The sequence below is a fragment of the Salvelinus fontinalis genome, chromosome 12 (assembly GCF_029448725.1).
Source record: "Salvelinus fontinalis isolate EN_2023a chromosome 12, ASM2944872v1, whole genome shotgun sequence".
Lineage (NCBI taxonomy): Eukaryota > Metazoa > Chordata > Actinopteri > Salmoniformes > Salmonidae > Salvelinus > Salvelinus fontinalis.
The window spans coordinates 49,005,824-49,019,789 of NC_074676.1; the positions used below are offsets into that span (position 1 = coordinate 49,005,824).

General features: G+C 42.1%; 1 protein-coding gene across 6 annotated transcripts in view; it reads left to right on the forward strand.

The window, feature by feature from the left end:
- The window catches only part of cdc14ab (cell division cycle 14Ab), an 82,768-nt gene extending 72,142 nt beyond the window's left edge, over window positions 1-10,626 (forward strand). For 2 of the 6 annotated variants that reach the window (XM_055941025.1, XM_055941023.1), the window contains 3 exons: window positions 2,009-2,143; window positions 4,553-4,952; window positions 8,297-10,626. In XM_055941025.1, coding sequence (XP_055797000.1) covers window positions 2,009-2,143; window positions 4,553-4,952; window positions 8,297-8,326 — 565 coding nt within the window. In that variant the 3' untranslated portion in view covers window positions 8,327-10,626. Of the gene's footprint in view, window positions 1-2,008; window positions 2,144-2,277; window positions 2,950-4,552; window positions 4,953-8,296 lie in introns of those variants that run through there. The other 4 variants (XM_055941024.1, XM_055941027.1, XM_055941026.1 and 1 more) reach the window with 4 other exon arrangements.
- The last annotated feature ends 3,340 nt before the right edge of the window (window positions 10,627-13,966 follow it).

Below are 13,966 nucleotides of genomic sequence, written 5' to 3' on the forward strand. Positions count from 1 at the left end.
CAAGAGGTCTACAAACATATGGCATGTACAGAGAGATTGCTCTAGACAAAGAGATCAAGCTCTAGAGACAGGGTTTTTAAACCAAGGGAAAGGGAATGTGATTGGGTAGGAGAAAAGGAGCAGGTGTCTTCTGATTAGCGACTGATTGATGACTGATTGGGGAATGATGATGGTCACCTGTGAGTAGGGGAGAAGGAGAGAAAAGAAATACACACAGGATACACACAGAATACTTGTATCCGTAACATTATCTAATGGGTGGCATTCATAAGTCTAAATATTCCTGTTACATTGCACAACCTTCAATGTTATGTCATAATTACGTACAATTCTGGAAAATTAGTTCGCAATGAGCCAGGCGTCCCAAACTGTTGCATATACCCTGACTCTGCGTGCAATGAACGCAAGAGAAGTGACACAATTTCACCTGGTTAATATTTCCTGCTAACCTGGATTTCTTTTAGCTAAATATGCAGGATTAAAAATATGTACTTCTGTGTATTGATTTTAAGAAAGGCATTGATGTTTATGGTTAGGTACACGTTGGAGCAGTCCTTTTTCGCGAATGCGCACTGCATCGATTATATGCAACGCAGGACACGCTAGATAAACTAGTAATATCATCAACCATGTGTAGTTATAACTAGTGATGATGATTGATCGATTGTTTTTTATAAGATAAGTTTAATGCTAGCTAGCAACTTACCTTGGCTTCTTACTGCATTCGCGTAACAGGCGGGCTCCTCGTGAGTCAGGTGGTTAGAGCGTTGGACTAGTTAACCGTAAGGTTGCAAGATTGAATCCCTGAGCTGACAAGGTAAAAATCTGTCGTTCTGCCCCTGAACAAGGCAGCTAACCCAACGTTCCTAGGCCGTCATTGAAAATAAGAATGTTCTTAACTGACTTGCCTAGTTAAATAAAGATGTAAACAAAAGAAAATCGGCGTCCAAAATTACCGATTTCCGATTGTTATGAAAACTTGAAATTGGCCCTAATTAATCGGCCATTCCGATTAATCAGTCGACCTCTAGTCTGTATTTCATTCAATTCGGTGCAAAGTATAGCTCAACTCAAGCTGTAACTAGGCTACCTGCAGCAAAGTGCTGGATGGTCAGAGGTAGAGGAGGAGAGGTGACTTGGGAGTGTGAAGAGGGATGGAAATGGAACTCCCTCTTTTGTGCTAAAGTACAGCCCTTAATTAATTTTCCTCAAAGAGGAGCGAGAGAAGAGGCTCTACACAGCTCTGCGTCCTCCCACTCCTTTAGCCTTGGTTCTTTCACCTACTCAAAGGTTAGCGTGCAGGTGTGTTTGTTTGTATGTCTGTATGTGTGTATCTCTGTGTGTCTGTCTGCGTGACTGCATGTGTGACTGTGTGTGTGTTGTCTGCGTGCGAGTGTGTGTGTGTCACTGAAAGAGTCCGAGGCCACTCAGACTAGCACAGTCTCCTCTAATTGCTGTACCGTCCTGAATGACATTGGAAGTTCTTCAGCCCAGTACTGACAGACAGATCACAGACATCCACAAGCAGCAGACAGACTGCTTTAATGAAGGAACTGGGAGTGATGCCTCTTACCTCTTTTCTGTCTCTTATCTCTCTCCCTCATTCATTCACACATCTATAATACTGGCGTATTATACTAGAGTAAATATTCAATGCTTGTGCTTTGATAAATCCTTACCTAATCAGTAGTCCTTCAGGTACTGTTCTGTAGTCTGGGGTTACAGGGTAGAACTTTCACTGGGTGTCATCAAAGTCTTGCCCACTCTTTTGTTTGTTTCTGACAATGGGATTTGTACTGTAGGTCATTCATGTCTTTAAGGAGTGTAATCTATCCAATTAGCGTGCCCGACTGAATTTATGTGTGTCTAGTAGTAGAAATTGTGTGTGTTGGCAAAAGCTCCTCTGTTAACAGCTCTTACTTTTATTTCACCTCACACTGTGTATCCAATTATTCTTCCTTTCCTTCTGTCTGTCTCTCTCTCTCTTCCCTCTCTTTCTCTCTCCCAGTAGGATGAACCTTGGAGTGGGCACTCAGGGTACCATCTCCCCCCTCAAGTCCTCCAAAGTCCCATCATCCTCTGCTTCCGCTACGGCCAAGAGAATCAGCCGCAGCTCCTCCTCCTCGGCGTCCAACCTCAAGAGGTGAGCCCGCCCCCCCCTCCCCCGACACGTCTTACCCTTTACTCCTCTTATCTACTCACTCTTTCTTTTTTTTCCATTCTTCCCCCTCTCCTTCCATTTCTTCCCCCCTTTTATTTCTGTTTCACACTATGCAGCCTCCCATCCCTCCATTTATCCACTTACCCTTTCTCTTGCCTCCTGTAGATTTGTCTTTTACTCGTTTAACATTTCTCTTTCCCTCTCTTTCCTGTCCTGTCCTTTTTTGGCTGTCTCAGTCCCCTGGTTGTGTTTCTGCCTGTCTGTGACTACCCCATGTCCTGAAAGCAAGTGGCAGGTGGAAGGATACGCAGGGCAGGACAGGGAACACGTGTGCAGTGTGTCTCAGTGACCAGACCGATTCACAGAGAGGGTTGACGCGCTGCAGGCTGTGAGCTTTCCCAACAGACCAAATCTAAATCCCCCGCATTCTGCACCACTAGAGACAGGGACTAGCAGATAACACAACACAGAAATATGCCACAACAATCTCTCCTCTGGAGCGGTACCAGACCTACTGTACTTTGTGCTCTTTTCAGGATTGGTTATTGTCTTTTTCTATTCTACCAAATTATTCAACAGTGAATGTGTAGGTAGGTAGCCATGGCAATATAGTTTGGCTGAATCATTCTGCTATTACTGTCCGACTCAATCCACTATTGTAGACTGCTTGCCGTCAGTGTAAATCGGTTGTGTGTAATATGGCTGATCCAATTTAGTCGACTGGTCGATTGTTTGGTCGATAGTGTTTGTCGAGCAGTTAAGGAATAAATAAAATATGTTTACGCCAAGTCTTGATTGACGCCTGTTTCAGTAGACTAATCCATTGCAGAGGTGGCACACCAGTAGTACATTTAACGTTAATTCCCATAATTTCTAACCTACAATGTCTGTTTGGTTACCGTCATTTCTGCGAACGCATTACATATATTATTACAGTCTTACTGTTTTCATTGTAGGAGTGGACACATTGTTTGCAGAGCGCACAATCTAGGCTACACTTGTGAGAAACAAGTTTTGGTTTATTTCATTCCATTTATGAGTTGTCAATTTATTAATTTTGTTTTGTTTTTGGAGTGCTCCTCTCAATGTTGAGTAAGGACATGCACCTGATTACACATAGAAGTAGGACTAGTCTACCTGGCCTGCGCACAAATGTAGTCTTATAAATGTTCCCATTTGGGGATCTGATATTTCTGATTGTGTTAACTCACCACCACTAATGAGCTGTGGATCTTCTCAGTTATTTTTTCATCACTTCAAACAAGTAAACAAAGTCTGTTTTTACATCCATTGAGAATGACAATAGTTCCTCAATGTAGGCTATTTGAATAATCTTTCCAGCTCTCTCCCTTTCAGTAACCACCACTTGGTGTGAATTGGGGGAAAAAATGTAATGCTCTGATCCGGTGGAAACGTCATGAAATAGGCCTACCTGGTTACTTGTTATCCCTTGCACAAATACAGCTGTGTCTGTCCAGAGCTCACTGGCCAGGAAACTCTTGAGGGTGCAGAATATTTTATACAATGTTGCAAGATCCTAAGTGCAAGCTTTGGGCTGAACCAAGTTGATAGTTGATACAATGTTTCAAGTTCCTTGCAGACAGGCCATGCATAGCCAATGGGATTTTATTTTAATCAGGATCTTTTCTACCTACACGATGCAATGTTTTTATTTGTTGCCTTTATGTCAGCTATTTTTACATAGTTGGCAATAGAAGTTACTTTTAGATTTGTATAATTTTCATTTTGATATAATTTTTATTAATCACATGACAACGATTTTGAGATGTAAAGACTTTATTATAAAATAAATGAAACTGTTCCACGAAAGTAACTGGCACGCAGATTAGTAGAAATGGTAAGATAAATTGGCAATCCGAATGGAAAAGGTTGCTGACCCCTGGTGTAGCCTATTACCTGCAACTTCAGGAGCTAATGGCAGAATCTGAGAAGGCCAGCAGCAGCAGCGGGAGGAGGTGGTTCGGGAACAGGTTTTTTTCTTCTGGTTAGGCTGTCTTGATCTTGGAATCCCTCTTGTGTCATTTGTCTTAATTATTTAATCACAGTGCGCTTATGTAGGCTATTCAGACAAGCTGAGTAGCTTACATATAGTTGATTTTATATAAATACACGTTTTAACATTTTGTAGATTGGTCGAAAGAACAGATGACACTTGGTCGACCAAGATTTTGTTTTAGTTGGCGACAGCCCTAGTGAAAATATAGTAAATCAGTCCACTATTAGATCCACAGTACCAGTCCACAGTAGGCAGCCGTCCTCTCCTGAGCCTGTGAAAGAAGGCAGCCCTCTTGTCATTGTGTTTGTTTGGTGTTTGGGATGTGTCCTGTGTATTTATGTCCCCTTCCCCGCTCCCATCTACCTTTCCCTCAGCTCCTTCATTAACTGCAGGCTAGCCAGCTCCTTAGGCAACCTGTACGCAGCTGACGGCAGCGAGGGCAATAGGAAGCTGCCGTTCACGCCCTCTTCATCACACTCTTCCTCCTTTCCTCCATCCATCGTCACCACCCCCATCCCTCCGTCGGGCTGGGCCGTCTCCGTTCACGGCTACGTGGCTAACGGCGTGCGTGGCACCAATTACCACCACCATGAGGTCAACAACAATCAGTATAACTCCTCCCCTACTGGGGTGTTCAGCCCCACGGGGGCCCCCCAACATGCTGCAGGCAGGCTGGGCCCCGGGCCTGATAAGTACAGCCCATTCAGACCCCAGCAGGAGGGCTACTCCGGGCTCAGCGGACCCTCCAGCCGCTACCTCAGCCGCTCCATCCCCGTAAGTGTGTGCCCCGCCTCCAAAAATACTCCAACATCACCATCACCACCTTTTTAGTATTTCTGCTCTCTTACTTATTTTGAACTGTCATATTTCCTCTCTGCACTTCTGTCAAACACGAGTGTCCTCCCTTTTTGTGTAGATGTTGTCTATTTATAATCGTAGCCAGTCGGAATTCTTGTTCTTTCCCTGCTGCTGCTGCAGGCTCTCCACTGTATGTGTCTAACTCTCTGGCGGCTCCACTGAACTCCTCTCTGTTCCTTGTCTGCATGGTGCTGAAACAGGACCTGCAATGGCCTAGTTCCAGTCTAAATTAGAGGTTGACCGATTATGATTTTTCAATACCGATACCGATTATTGGAGGCCCAAAAAAAGACGATACCGATTAATCGGACGATTTAAAAAATTAAAAAATACAACAATTTCTAATAATGACAATTACAACAATACTGAATGAACACTTATTTTAACTTAATATAATACATCAATAAAATCAATTTAGCCTCAAATAAATAATGAAACATGTTCAATTTGGTTTAAATAATGCAAAAACAAAGTGTTGGAGAAGAAAGTAAAAGTGCAATATGTGCCATGTAAGAAAGCTAACATTTAAGTTCCTTGCTCAGAACATGAGAACATATGAAAGCTGGTGGTTCCTTTTAACATGAGTCTTCAATATTCCCAGGTAGGAAGTTTTAGGTTGTAGTTATTATAGGAATTATAGGACTATTTCTCTCTATACCATTTGTATTTCATATACCTTTGACTATTGGATGATCTTATAGGCACTTTAGTATTGCCAGTGTAACAGTATAGCATCCGTCCATCTCCTTGCTCCTATAAGGGCTCGAACCAGAAACACATCGACAACAGCCACCCTCGAAGCAGCGTTACCCATGCAGAGCAAGGGGAACAACCACTCCAAGTCTCAGAGCGAGTGACGTTTGAAACGCTATTAGCGCGCACCCCGCTAACTAGCTAGCCATTTCACATCGGTTACACCAGCCTAATCTTGGGAGGTGATAGGCTTGAAGTCATAAACAGCGCAATGCTTGAAGCACAACGAAGAGCTGCTGGCAAAACGCACGAAAGTGCTGTTTGAATGAATGCTTACGAGCCTGCTGCTGCCTACCACCGCTCAGTCAGACTGTTCGATCAAATTATAGAATTAGTTATAACATAATAACACACAGAAATACGAGCTGTAGGTCATTAATCTGGTCGAATCCAGAAACTATCATCTCAAAAACAAGACGTTTATTCTTTCAGTGAAATACGGAACCGTTCCGTATTTTATCTAACGGGTGGCATCCATAAGTCTAAATATTCCTGTTACATTGCACAACCTTCAATGTTATGTCATAATTACGTAAAATTCTGTCAAATTAGGCGGCCCAAACTGTTGCATATACATGGACTCTGCGTGCAATGAACGCAAGAGAAGTGACACAATTTCATTGGAGCAACGATACGCACTGCATCGATTATATGCAACGCAGGACACACTAGATAAACTAGTAATATCATCACCCATGTGTAGTTAACTAGTGATTATGATTGATTGTTTTTTATAAGATAAGTTTAATGCTAGCTAGCAACTTACCTTGGCTTACTGCATTCGCGTAACAGGCAGGCTCCTCGTGGAGTGCAATGTAATCAGGTGGTTAGAGCGTTGGACTAGTTAACTGTAAGGTTGCAAGATTGAATCCCCCGAGCTGACAAGGTAAAAATCTGTTGTTCTGCCCCTTAACGAGGCAGTTAACCCACCGTTCCTAGGCCGCCATTGAAAATAAGAATGTGTTCTTAACTGACTTGCCTAGTTAAATAAGTGCCAAATCGGTGTCCCAAAATACCGATTTCCGATTGTTAGGGAAACCTGAAATCGGCCCTAATTAATCGGCCATTCCGATTTAATCGGTCGACCTCTAGACTAAATGCCCACTTCATACACACTAACCATGGCTATTCGGCCATTTCCCACTAGCTACCCGTCTCCAGTTAAAATCATTTACTGGCACATTTGGGCTAATTATGTGTGTTGGTGGAGAGTTATTTTGCGGCTCTGTTCTTCCTAGGCTGTTTACTGTATTCACCTCTATTGAGTGGATCCTAACATCACATACCAATTAAAAATAATAAAGCTCATCAACAGAATGAACACTCATCTGAAAATGTGCTTTAACTACTAACCAGGTGGATTCTGGGTAAACAATGGTTTATTCGACACTGTGGCCTCATTGGCTGATGTGCGAGGTCATTTCATTGAGTGATTGGCTGGATTTCAGGGGGATTCATTTTGGTTTCTGGGTTTCGCTTTAACATGAGGACATCTAATATCTGAGCCATCTAACAACACTTGAAACATAAGAACTGAAAGATATTCACATGTGTGTTCGATAGATGCAAAGGAAGACCGATCACACCATCATCCCCCCCCAACGTCGTAGGCCATCATATGCCGAAGAGAGAACCCCGTTCCGCTGGCGGAACCCCTCGCCAACAGCCAATGAAATTGCAGGGCGCCAAATTCAATCAACAGAAATCTCATAATTCACATTTCTCAAACATACAAGTATTAGACATCATTTTAAAGATTAAAATTCTTGTTAATCCAACCACAGTGTCAGATAAAAAATAAAAAAAAATAAAAAAAAAAACTTGATGGATAAAGCACACCATACAATAATCTGAGTACGGCGCTCAGAGACCAACACAACAGCCACCGGCCCACAAACCGTGTGAATAGGAGGTAACCGGTGATGTGACGGATAGTGAGTGGTTATGGCAGAGGGAGCGGTTGACAATGGGGAATATTGGATGACTATCTGTTATGAATGTCTCAGCTGTCCTCTCGTCTCTTTGTTTTGCCAGTCAGTGGAGTTGTGGCTTCATCAGAATAACATAAGCTTTTCCTTCTCTCTCGTTCGCTCCCGTCTTGCAACATGCCTCCCACCCCCATCTGTTTGTCAGTCCTGCTAATTCCTTCTCTATCTGCATACACACAGACACCCTGTTTGTCTTGTCCACCATAAATGTATTCATTAGTTCAGGAAAATGCATTTGGCATTTTAAGGATTGTCTATTCGAATGGCTTTTCTGGACCTTTGCAACCAACAGTTCTATTGTACCCTGTTAGAATATAATATTTCATGCAGGCTTGTTATATAACAACCTTCTTCCTGCATGTTCTTTGTCTGCCGTCAACACTTTGAAAACAATTACATGCAGCAATTTGCTTTTACATTTGCCATCGAGCCATAGGTTGTGTTATGATGCCCTGTGATTCACATTCATTATACTCAATGTCATATTGTATCTCTGTCTCCACTCCCCACCTCTTGCAGTCCCTTCAATCTGAATATGTTCAATACTAAAGCTGCGGTTCTGCGTTGACCAAGACCGGACAGCCATCGTGACAACTGAACTGGGCGCAATGGAGTCTCCCACCCCTCTCCATCTCCCCCTTCTTCTCTGCTTTCTCCCACATACTGAAAAGGGAAATGAATAAACCAGGAGGCGCTATATGATGTATGACATTTATTCTTCTCTCTTGGCATCTGGACGGCTGTGATCTTTGGGGGCAGGCACATAGACAGCCACAAACTCACAAGGGCTTATGGAACTTTGAGTTTTGAGCTTCTTCTGTCAGCATCAGACGGCCTCGATCCACCTTAACTGAAGTCGCTGTTTGTATAATGCTAACAAAGGGAGATTACCCGGCTGTAGTTAGGCTTGGCCAGGCTGTAACTATGTGAGTGCTCTGTCTCTTTAAAGCTGAGATATGGCCATATACAGTAGACTGGAGGCTCTCTGCTTCCCTGCATTACAGATTTCCGTTTTTATTTATGTGTACATGTGCTATACAAAATTACTGTGTACACAACACATGACGTACTGAAAAAATAGGATATTTTTTAGACGAGAGGATTTTATACATGAAACATGACAATTTTGTTGCCTGGATAAAGAAATATGTTTATATTTACAAGTGGGTTAACAAACATGTTTTGGTTTATCTCAATTCTATTTTTGTCTGAGTGTTACTACTTCACTAACAACATCCAAATATGCGAGGGGTTTATGGAGAGGTTCCTTATCAGCAAAGTATTGGCAGCACAGGACCAGGCTCAGGGTGACGTGCTCTTACATTTATGATTCTGTTTTGTGTGTGAGAATGTAGACCGTGTGTGCGTGCACGCTAATGTATGTACCATAGACTGTATGAAAACCTGTACGTACCTATGTGAGCGTGTGTGAATGAAGGAGACTGCATAGTGAGTGTGTCTAGAAACCATGTGTGTGCAGTCCTCTGCCCATGGAATGAAAGGGTGACGTCGTCTCTAGAGAGAAGAGAATGACGTATAGGGAAGAGATGAGTGTTGTCTCTTCACTATTTTAAATCGTTTTTTATTTTTATTGATTCAATTGATTCAATGAACTGCTGGGATTTGGTAACCCCCAATTGGAACTAATTAATGCTTAATGTTCTCCTCTGTCGCAAGCCTACATCACTCCATTGAAAAAAGATTTGCATCTCAATAGGACTCACATGGTCAAGTAAAGGATAAATACAGAATATTACCATCCATTACCACCAAAAAGGATGTAGCTGACTTCATAAACCCTCACAGGTCAATGATTTGACCATACCAATAACCAGACTAGGTATGTTGAGCATGATGAACAGTGGTCATTAGTAGAGAAAATGTAGTATTGTGTTGTTGGACCAACACCACCCACAACATAAGCCTCAGTCCCTGCAGTATACCATACACCAGGCAGTTTAGCAATCCCCTCCACAGACACAAGATCCCACTGTAATAATGCTCTTTGAAAGGAAAAGGAGCACATTTTCAGTGTTATTCGACACGCTGTGGATTATGGAACTTGATTTGTGGCAGCCTATTTTTAACACATACCTACTGTAGAACCAGTTATGTTAGTTGTGTTATCGTCAAGGCACAATGGTAACAGATGTTCGTCGCTATTACTGAAATATTTCCCAGTTTTTGTGTTTGTGTCGAGAATGTAAAAACAACGCAGAAACCTTTCCTGCGTATTACGATTCTTTCAGACTAGAAGGAGAAGAAAAAAAATGAAAAGCACAACTGTCCCCCAAAATACCATCTTTAAAATCCCATGCTGGATGTCATTGTGTGTACAATGCAGCAGTCATTATCAAAGCTTGTTTTTTACCAATGAATATGACCTACTGTGGCTCGACTAACTCGTCCATTTTCTGTTGGACCTTATAAGAGTCCCTATATTTGTATGCTTTTTACTTTTTAAACTATTTTAATAGTTGAATTTCAAAGTTGATTTAAATAAATGTGTACCGAAGTGTCTGTTCATGGCTGCAAGGATTTTAAAAAATGTATTCTATTCGAGCTCTGTCCTGGCAGTGAAATGTGTTTATTTGTTTCGAGATGGGAGAATCTTAATAATGCAGGTATACTACCTCCTTGAAATGTACAATTTATAGCTGTAAAATTCATACTTGCATATATTTTTTCAAGCAGTATGTAAAGAAAATATATAACTGTAGATTAGTATTTTTGCTTTTCATTTTCATACAGTAAGCATAGTAAAATGTCTACTGTACTACATGTGTATATTTTACAGGGAACAGAGGTTGCTGAAGGAAGTAACACAATTAAAAAAATACTTTTCAAGATTCTTGCCTCTGTAAATGATTTTTTTCTTGCTCCTACTGTCTCTTTAGAACTCTTGCCATCTTGACAGATAAGAATTAAAAAATGTATTATAGCAAAGGAAGGAACACAAGCTCTGACTGATTCTGGTTGTCTTGGTGTGACAGCTGTTCTGTCCTTTCAGCTGTCAAAAAGGTTAAATGCTTTATTTTAAAATGCTAACTGAACATAGCATCTCTTTATAAATAGCATATTTATTTCCAAGTACAACAACTAAGGCACATCAACTCAGAGCCTTCTATTGCAATAAAGGCTCTGCATCAACTCTGCTAAGCTGGGTAGTTAACCTACATTTCTTAACTTGAAAGAGATTTTAAACAGCGACAGACAATCGTTATCATGAGCGTCGATTACCAAAAACCTTTGTATAATACTCCACAAAGATGCACTTGAAATAATTATTTAAAATAAATTAGTAACTATGTTTGCCATACTGCATAGTCAACCAAAACCGAAAGGGTACATTTGTCTCTGGTGCATAAATAAACTCAGCAAAAAAAGAAATGTCCTCTCACTGTCAACTGCATTTATTTTCAACAAACTGAATGTGTAAATATTTGTATGAACATAAGATTCAACAACTGAGACATAAATTGAACAAGTTCCACAGATGTGACTAACAGAAATGGATTAATGTGTCCCTGAACAAAGGTGGGGGTCAAAATCAAAAGTAACAGTTAGTATCTGGTGTGGCCACCAGCTGCATTAAGTACTGCAGTGCATCTCATGGACTGCACCATATTTGCCAGTTCTTGCTGTGAGATGTTACCCCACTCTTCCACCAAGGCACCTGCAAGTTCCCGAACATTTCTGGGGGGAATGGCCCTAGCCCTCACCCTCCGATCCAACAGGTCCCAGACGTTCTCAATGGGATTGAGATCTGGGCTCTTCGCTGGCCATGGCAGAACACTGATATTCCTGTCTTGCAGGAAATCATGCACAGAACAAGCAGTATGGCTGGTGGCATTGTCATGCTGGAGGGTCATGTCAGGATGAGCCTGCAGGAAGGGTACCACATGAGGGAGAAGCATGTCTTCCCTGTAATGCACAGCGTTGAGATTGCCAGCAATGACAAGCTCAGTCCGATGATGCTGTGACACACCACCCCAGACCATGACGGACCCTCCACCTCCAAATCGATCCCGCTCCAGAGTACAGGCCTCGGTGTAACGCTCATTCCTTCGATGATAAACCGAATCCGACCATCACCTCTGAGACAAAACCGCGACTCGTCAGTGAAGAGCACTTTTTGCCAGTCCTGTCTGGTCCAGCGACGGTGGGTGTGTGCCCATAGGCGACGTTGTTGCCGGTGATGTCTGGTGAGGAACTGCCTTAAAACATGCCTACAAGCCCTCAGTCCAGCCTCTCTCAGCCTATTGCAGACAGTCTGATCACTGATGGAGGGATTGTGCGTTCCTGGTGTAACTCGGGCAGTTGTTGCCATCCTGTACCTGTCTCGCAGGTGTGATGTTCGGATGTACTGATCCTGTGCAAGTCTTGTTACACGTGGTCTGCCACTGCGAGGACGATCAGCTGTCCGCCCTGTCTCCCTGTAGCGCTGTCTTAGGGGTCTCACAGTATGGACATTGCAATTTATTGCCCTGGCCACATCTGCAGTCCTCATGCCTCCTTGCTCTATGCCTAAGGCACGTTCATGCAGATGAGCAGGGACCCTGGGCATCTTTCTTTTGGTGTTTTTCAGAGTCAGTAGAAAGGTCTCTTTAGTGTCCTAAGTTTTCATAACTGTGACCTTAATTGCCTACCGTCTGTAAGCTGTTAGTGTCTTAATGACCGTTCCACAGGTGCATGTTCATTTATTGTTTATGGTTCATTGAACAAGCATGGAAAACAGTGTTTAAACCCTTTACAATGAAGATCTGTGAAGTTATTTGGATTTTTACAAATTATCTTTGAAAGACAGGGTCCTGAAAAAGGGACGTTTCTTTTTTTGCTGAGTTTACTACTTTCAAGATAAGGAAGCATTGGATTTATTTCTTCCTGTGTACGTGAAACTCCCGTTTTTGTAAATGACGTACACATAATAGGACCGTTGGATGTTTGGAGCTGAAGTCCAGATTTCTTCGCAGTGAAGAGATACAGAATGATATATTTTTCAGAAAACATTGCTTTAAATTACATGATTTGCTCTAAATCAACCGTTCGAGATTACATAAAGTGTAACCTATAATGTACTCTACATTATTTTTAAATTAGTACATGTGATTGTTAGTGTTTTATAGTGTATGAAAGTGCAGTGTCCTGTATAATCTATGGTTAGACACCCGCTGTTGAATAATTTGAAACTGATTCAGATGCATGAAGCCTTATCTTTCCTTCAGTTTGTTCCAAAGTTGATTATTTTTCATGTGAATGTCTTGTTAGCTATTGAAATGCTGCAGTCATGTTTGGAAATGAGAGGAATGCCATTGACTGGTGTGGGTTTTGGCAATTATATAAACCCGTCAATGATGATCCATCAAAACTGCAAAAGGTGGTGTAGGACTCGGCCGGTTGTGACACAGCACAGGATCGAACCCGGGTCTGTAGTGATGCCTTAGACCGCACCGCCACGAGGGAGGTCCTGGAATATATACTTTTTTAACAAACTGTTTTTTAGCTTGGCTGATACCATAGATTTTCAAAAGGCAGCCCCGACTCATCTCATTTAATATTAAATATCAGGCCATCCGCCGTTCTCTGGGGATGCATTGGTTTATGACACTTGCCTGTCATATAATCACTTTATGGATGTTCCTTACTCAATTATTAGAATAGCCTATGCTATATTACTTTAGATGATATTATGTAGGCCTAGGCAGGGTAGGGGGGGGGGGGGGGGGGGGGGTTTGTAGTCAATTTACTGAGTTAGAATAGTAGGATATGGTAGGTGCAATTTTTAATGTGCATCCGCAGTTTAATCTTGTTATATCAGTCACTGACAGTCACTCAATTAGCCATGTCAGCTAACAAGTTATATGTGACCAGGGGCCCCTGACCTCCAGGGTGCCCTGACCTCCAGGGGGCCCCTATTGATTTTGTTAGTCACTCTCACTCAGATATAATTAACATGGCAGAAGTCATGGCAAAATGTGTAGAATTGCAGGTAATTAGCTTTAAAACCGCAAAAATTACTCTGCACCATGGCAAAATGTGTAGAAATGCAGAAAACTTGCTTTTAAAATGGCAAAATCTTCTATAGGCCTCATAGCATAATGTGTAGAATTGCGGAAATTAACTTTCTCTCTGCCGTGTTTTGTGTTTTGCCTGTGAGGTGGGGAGCTCCCCCCAACCATATCTTGCCCC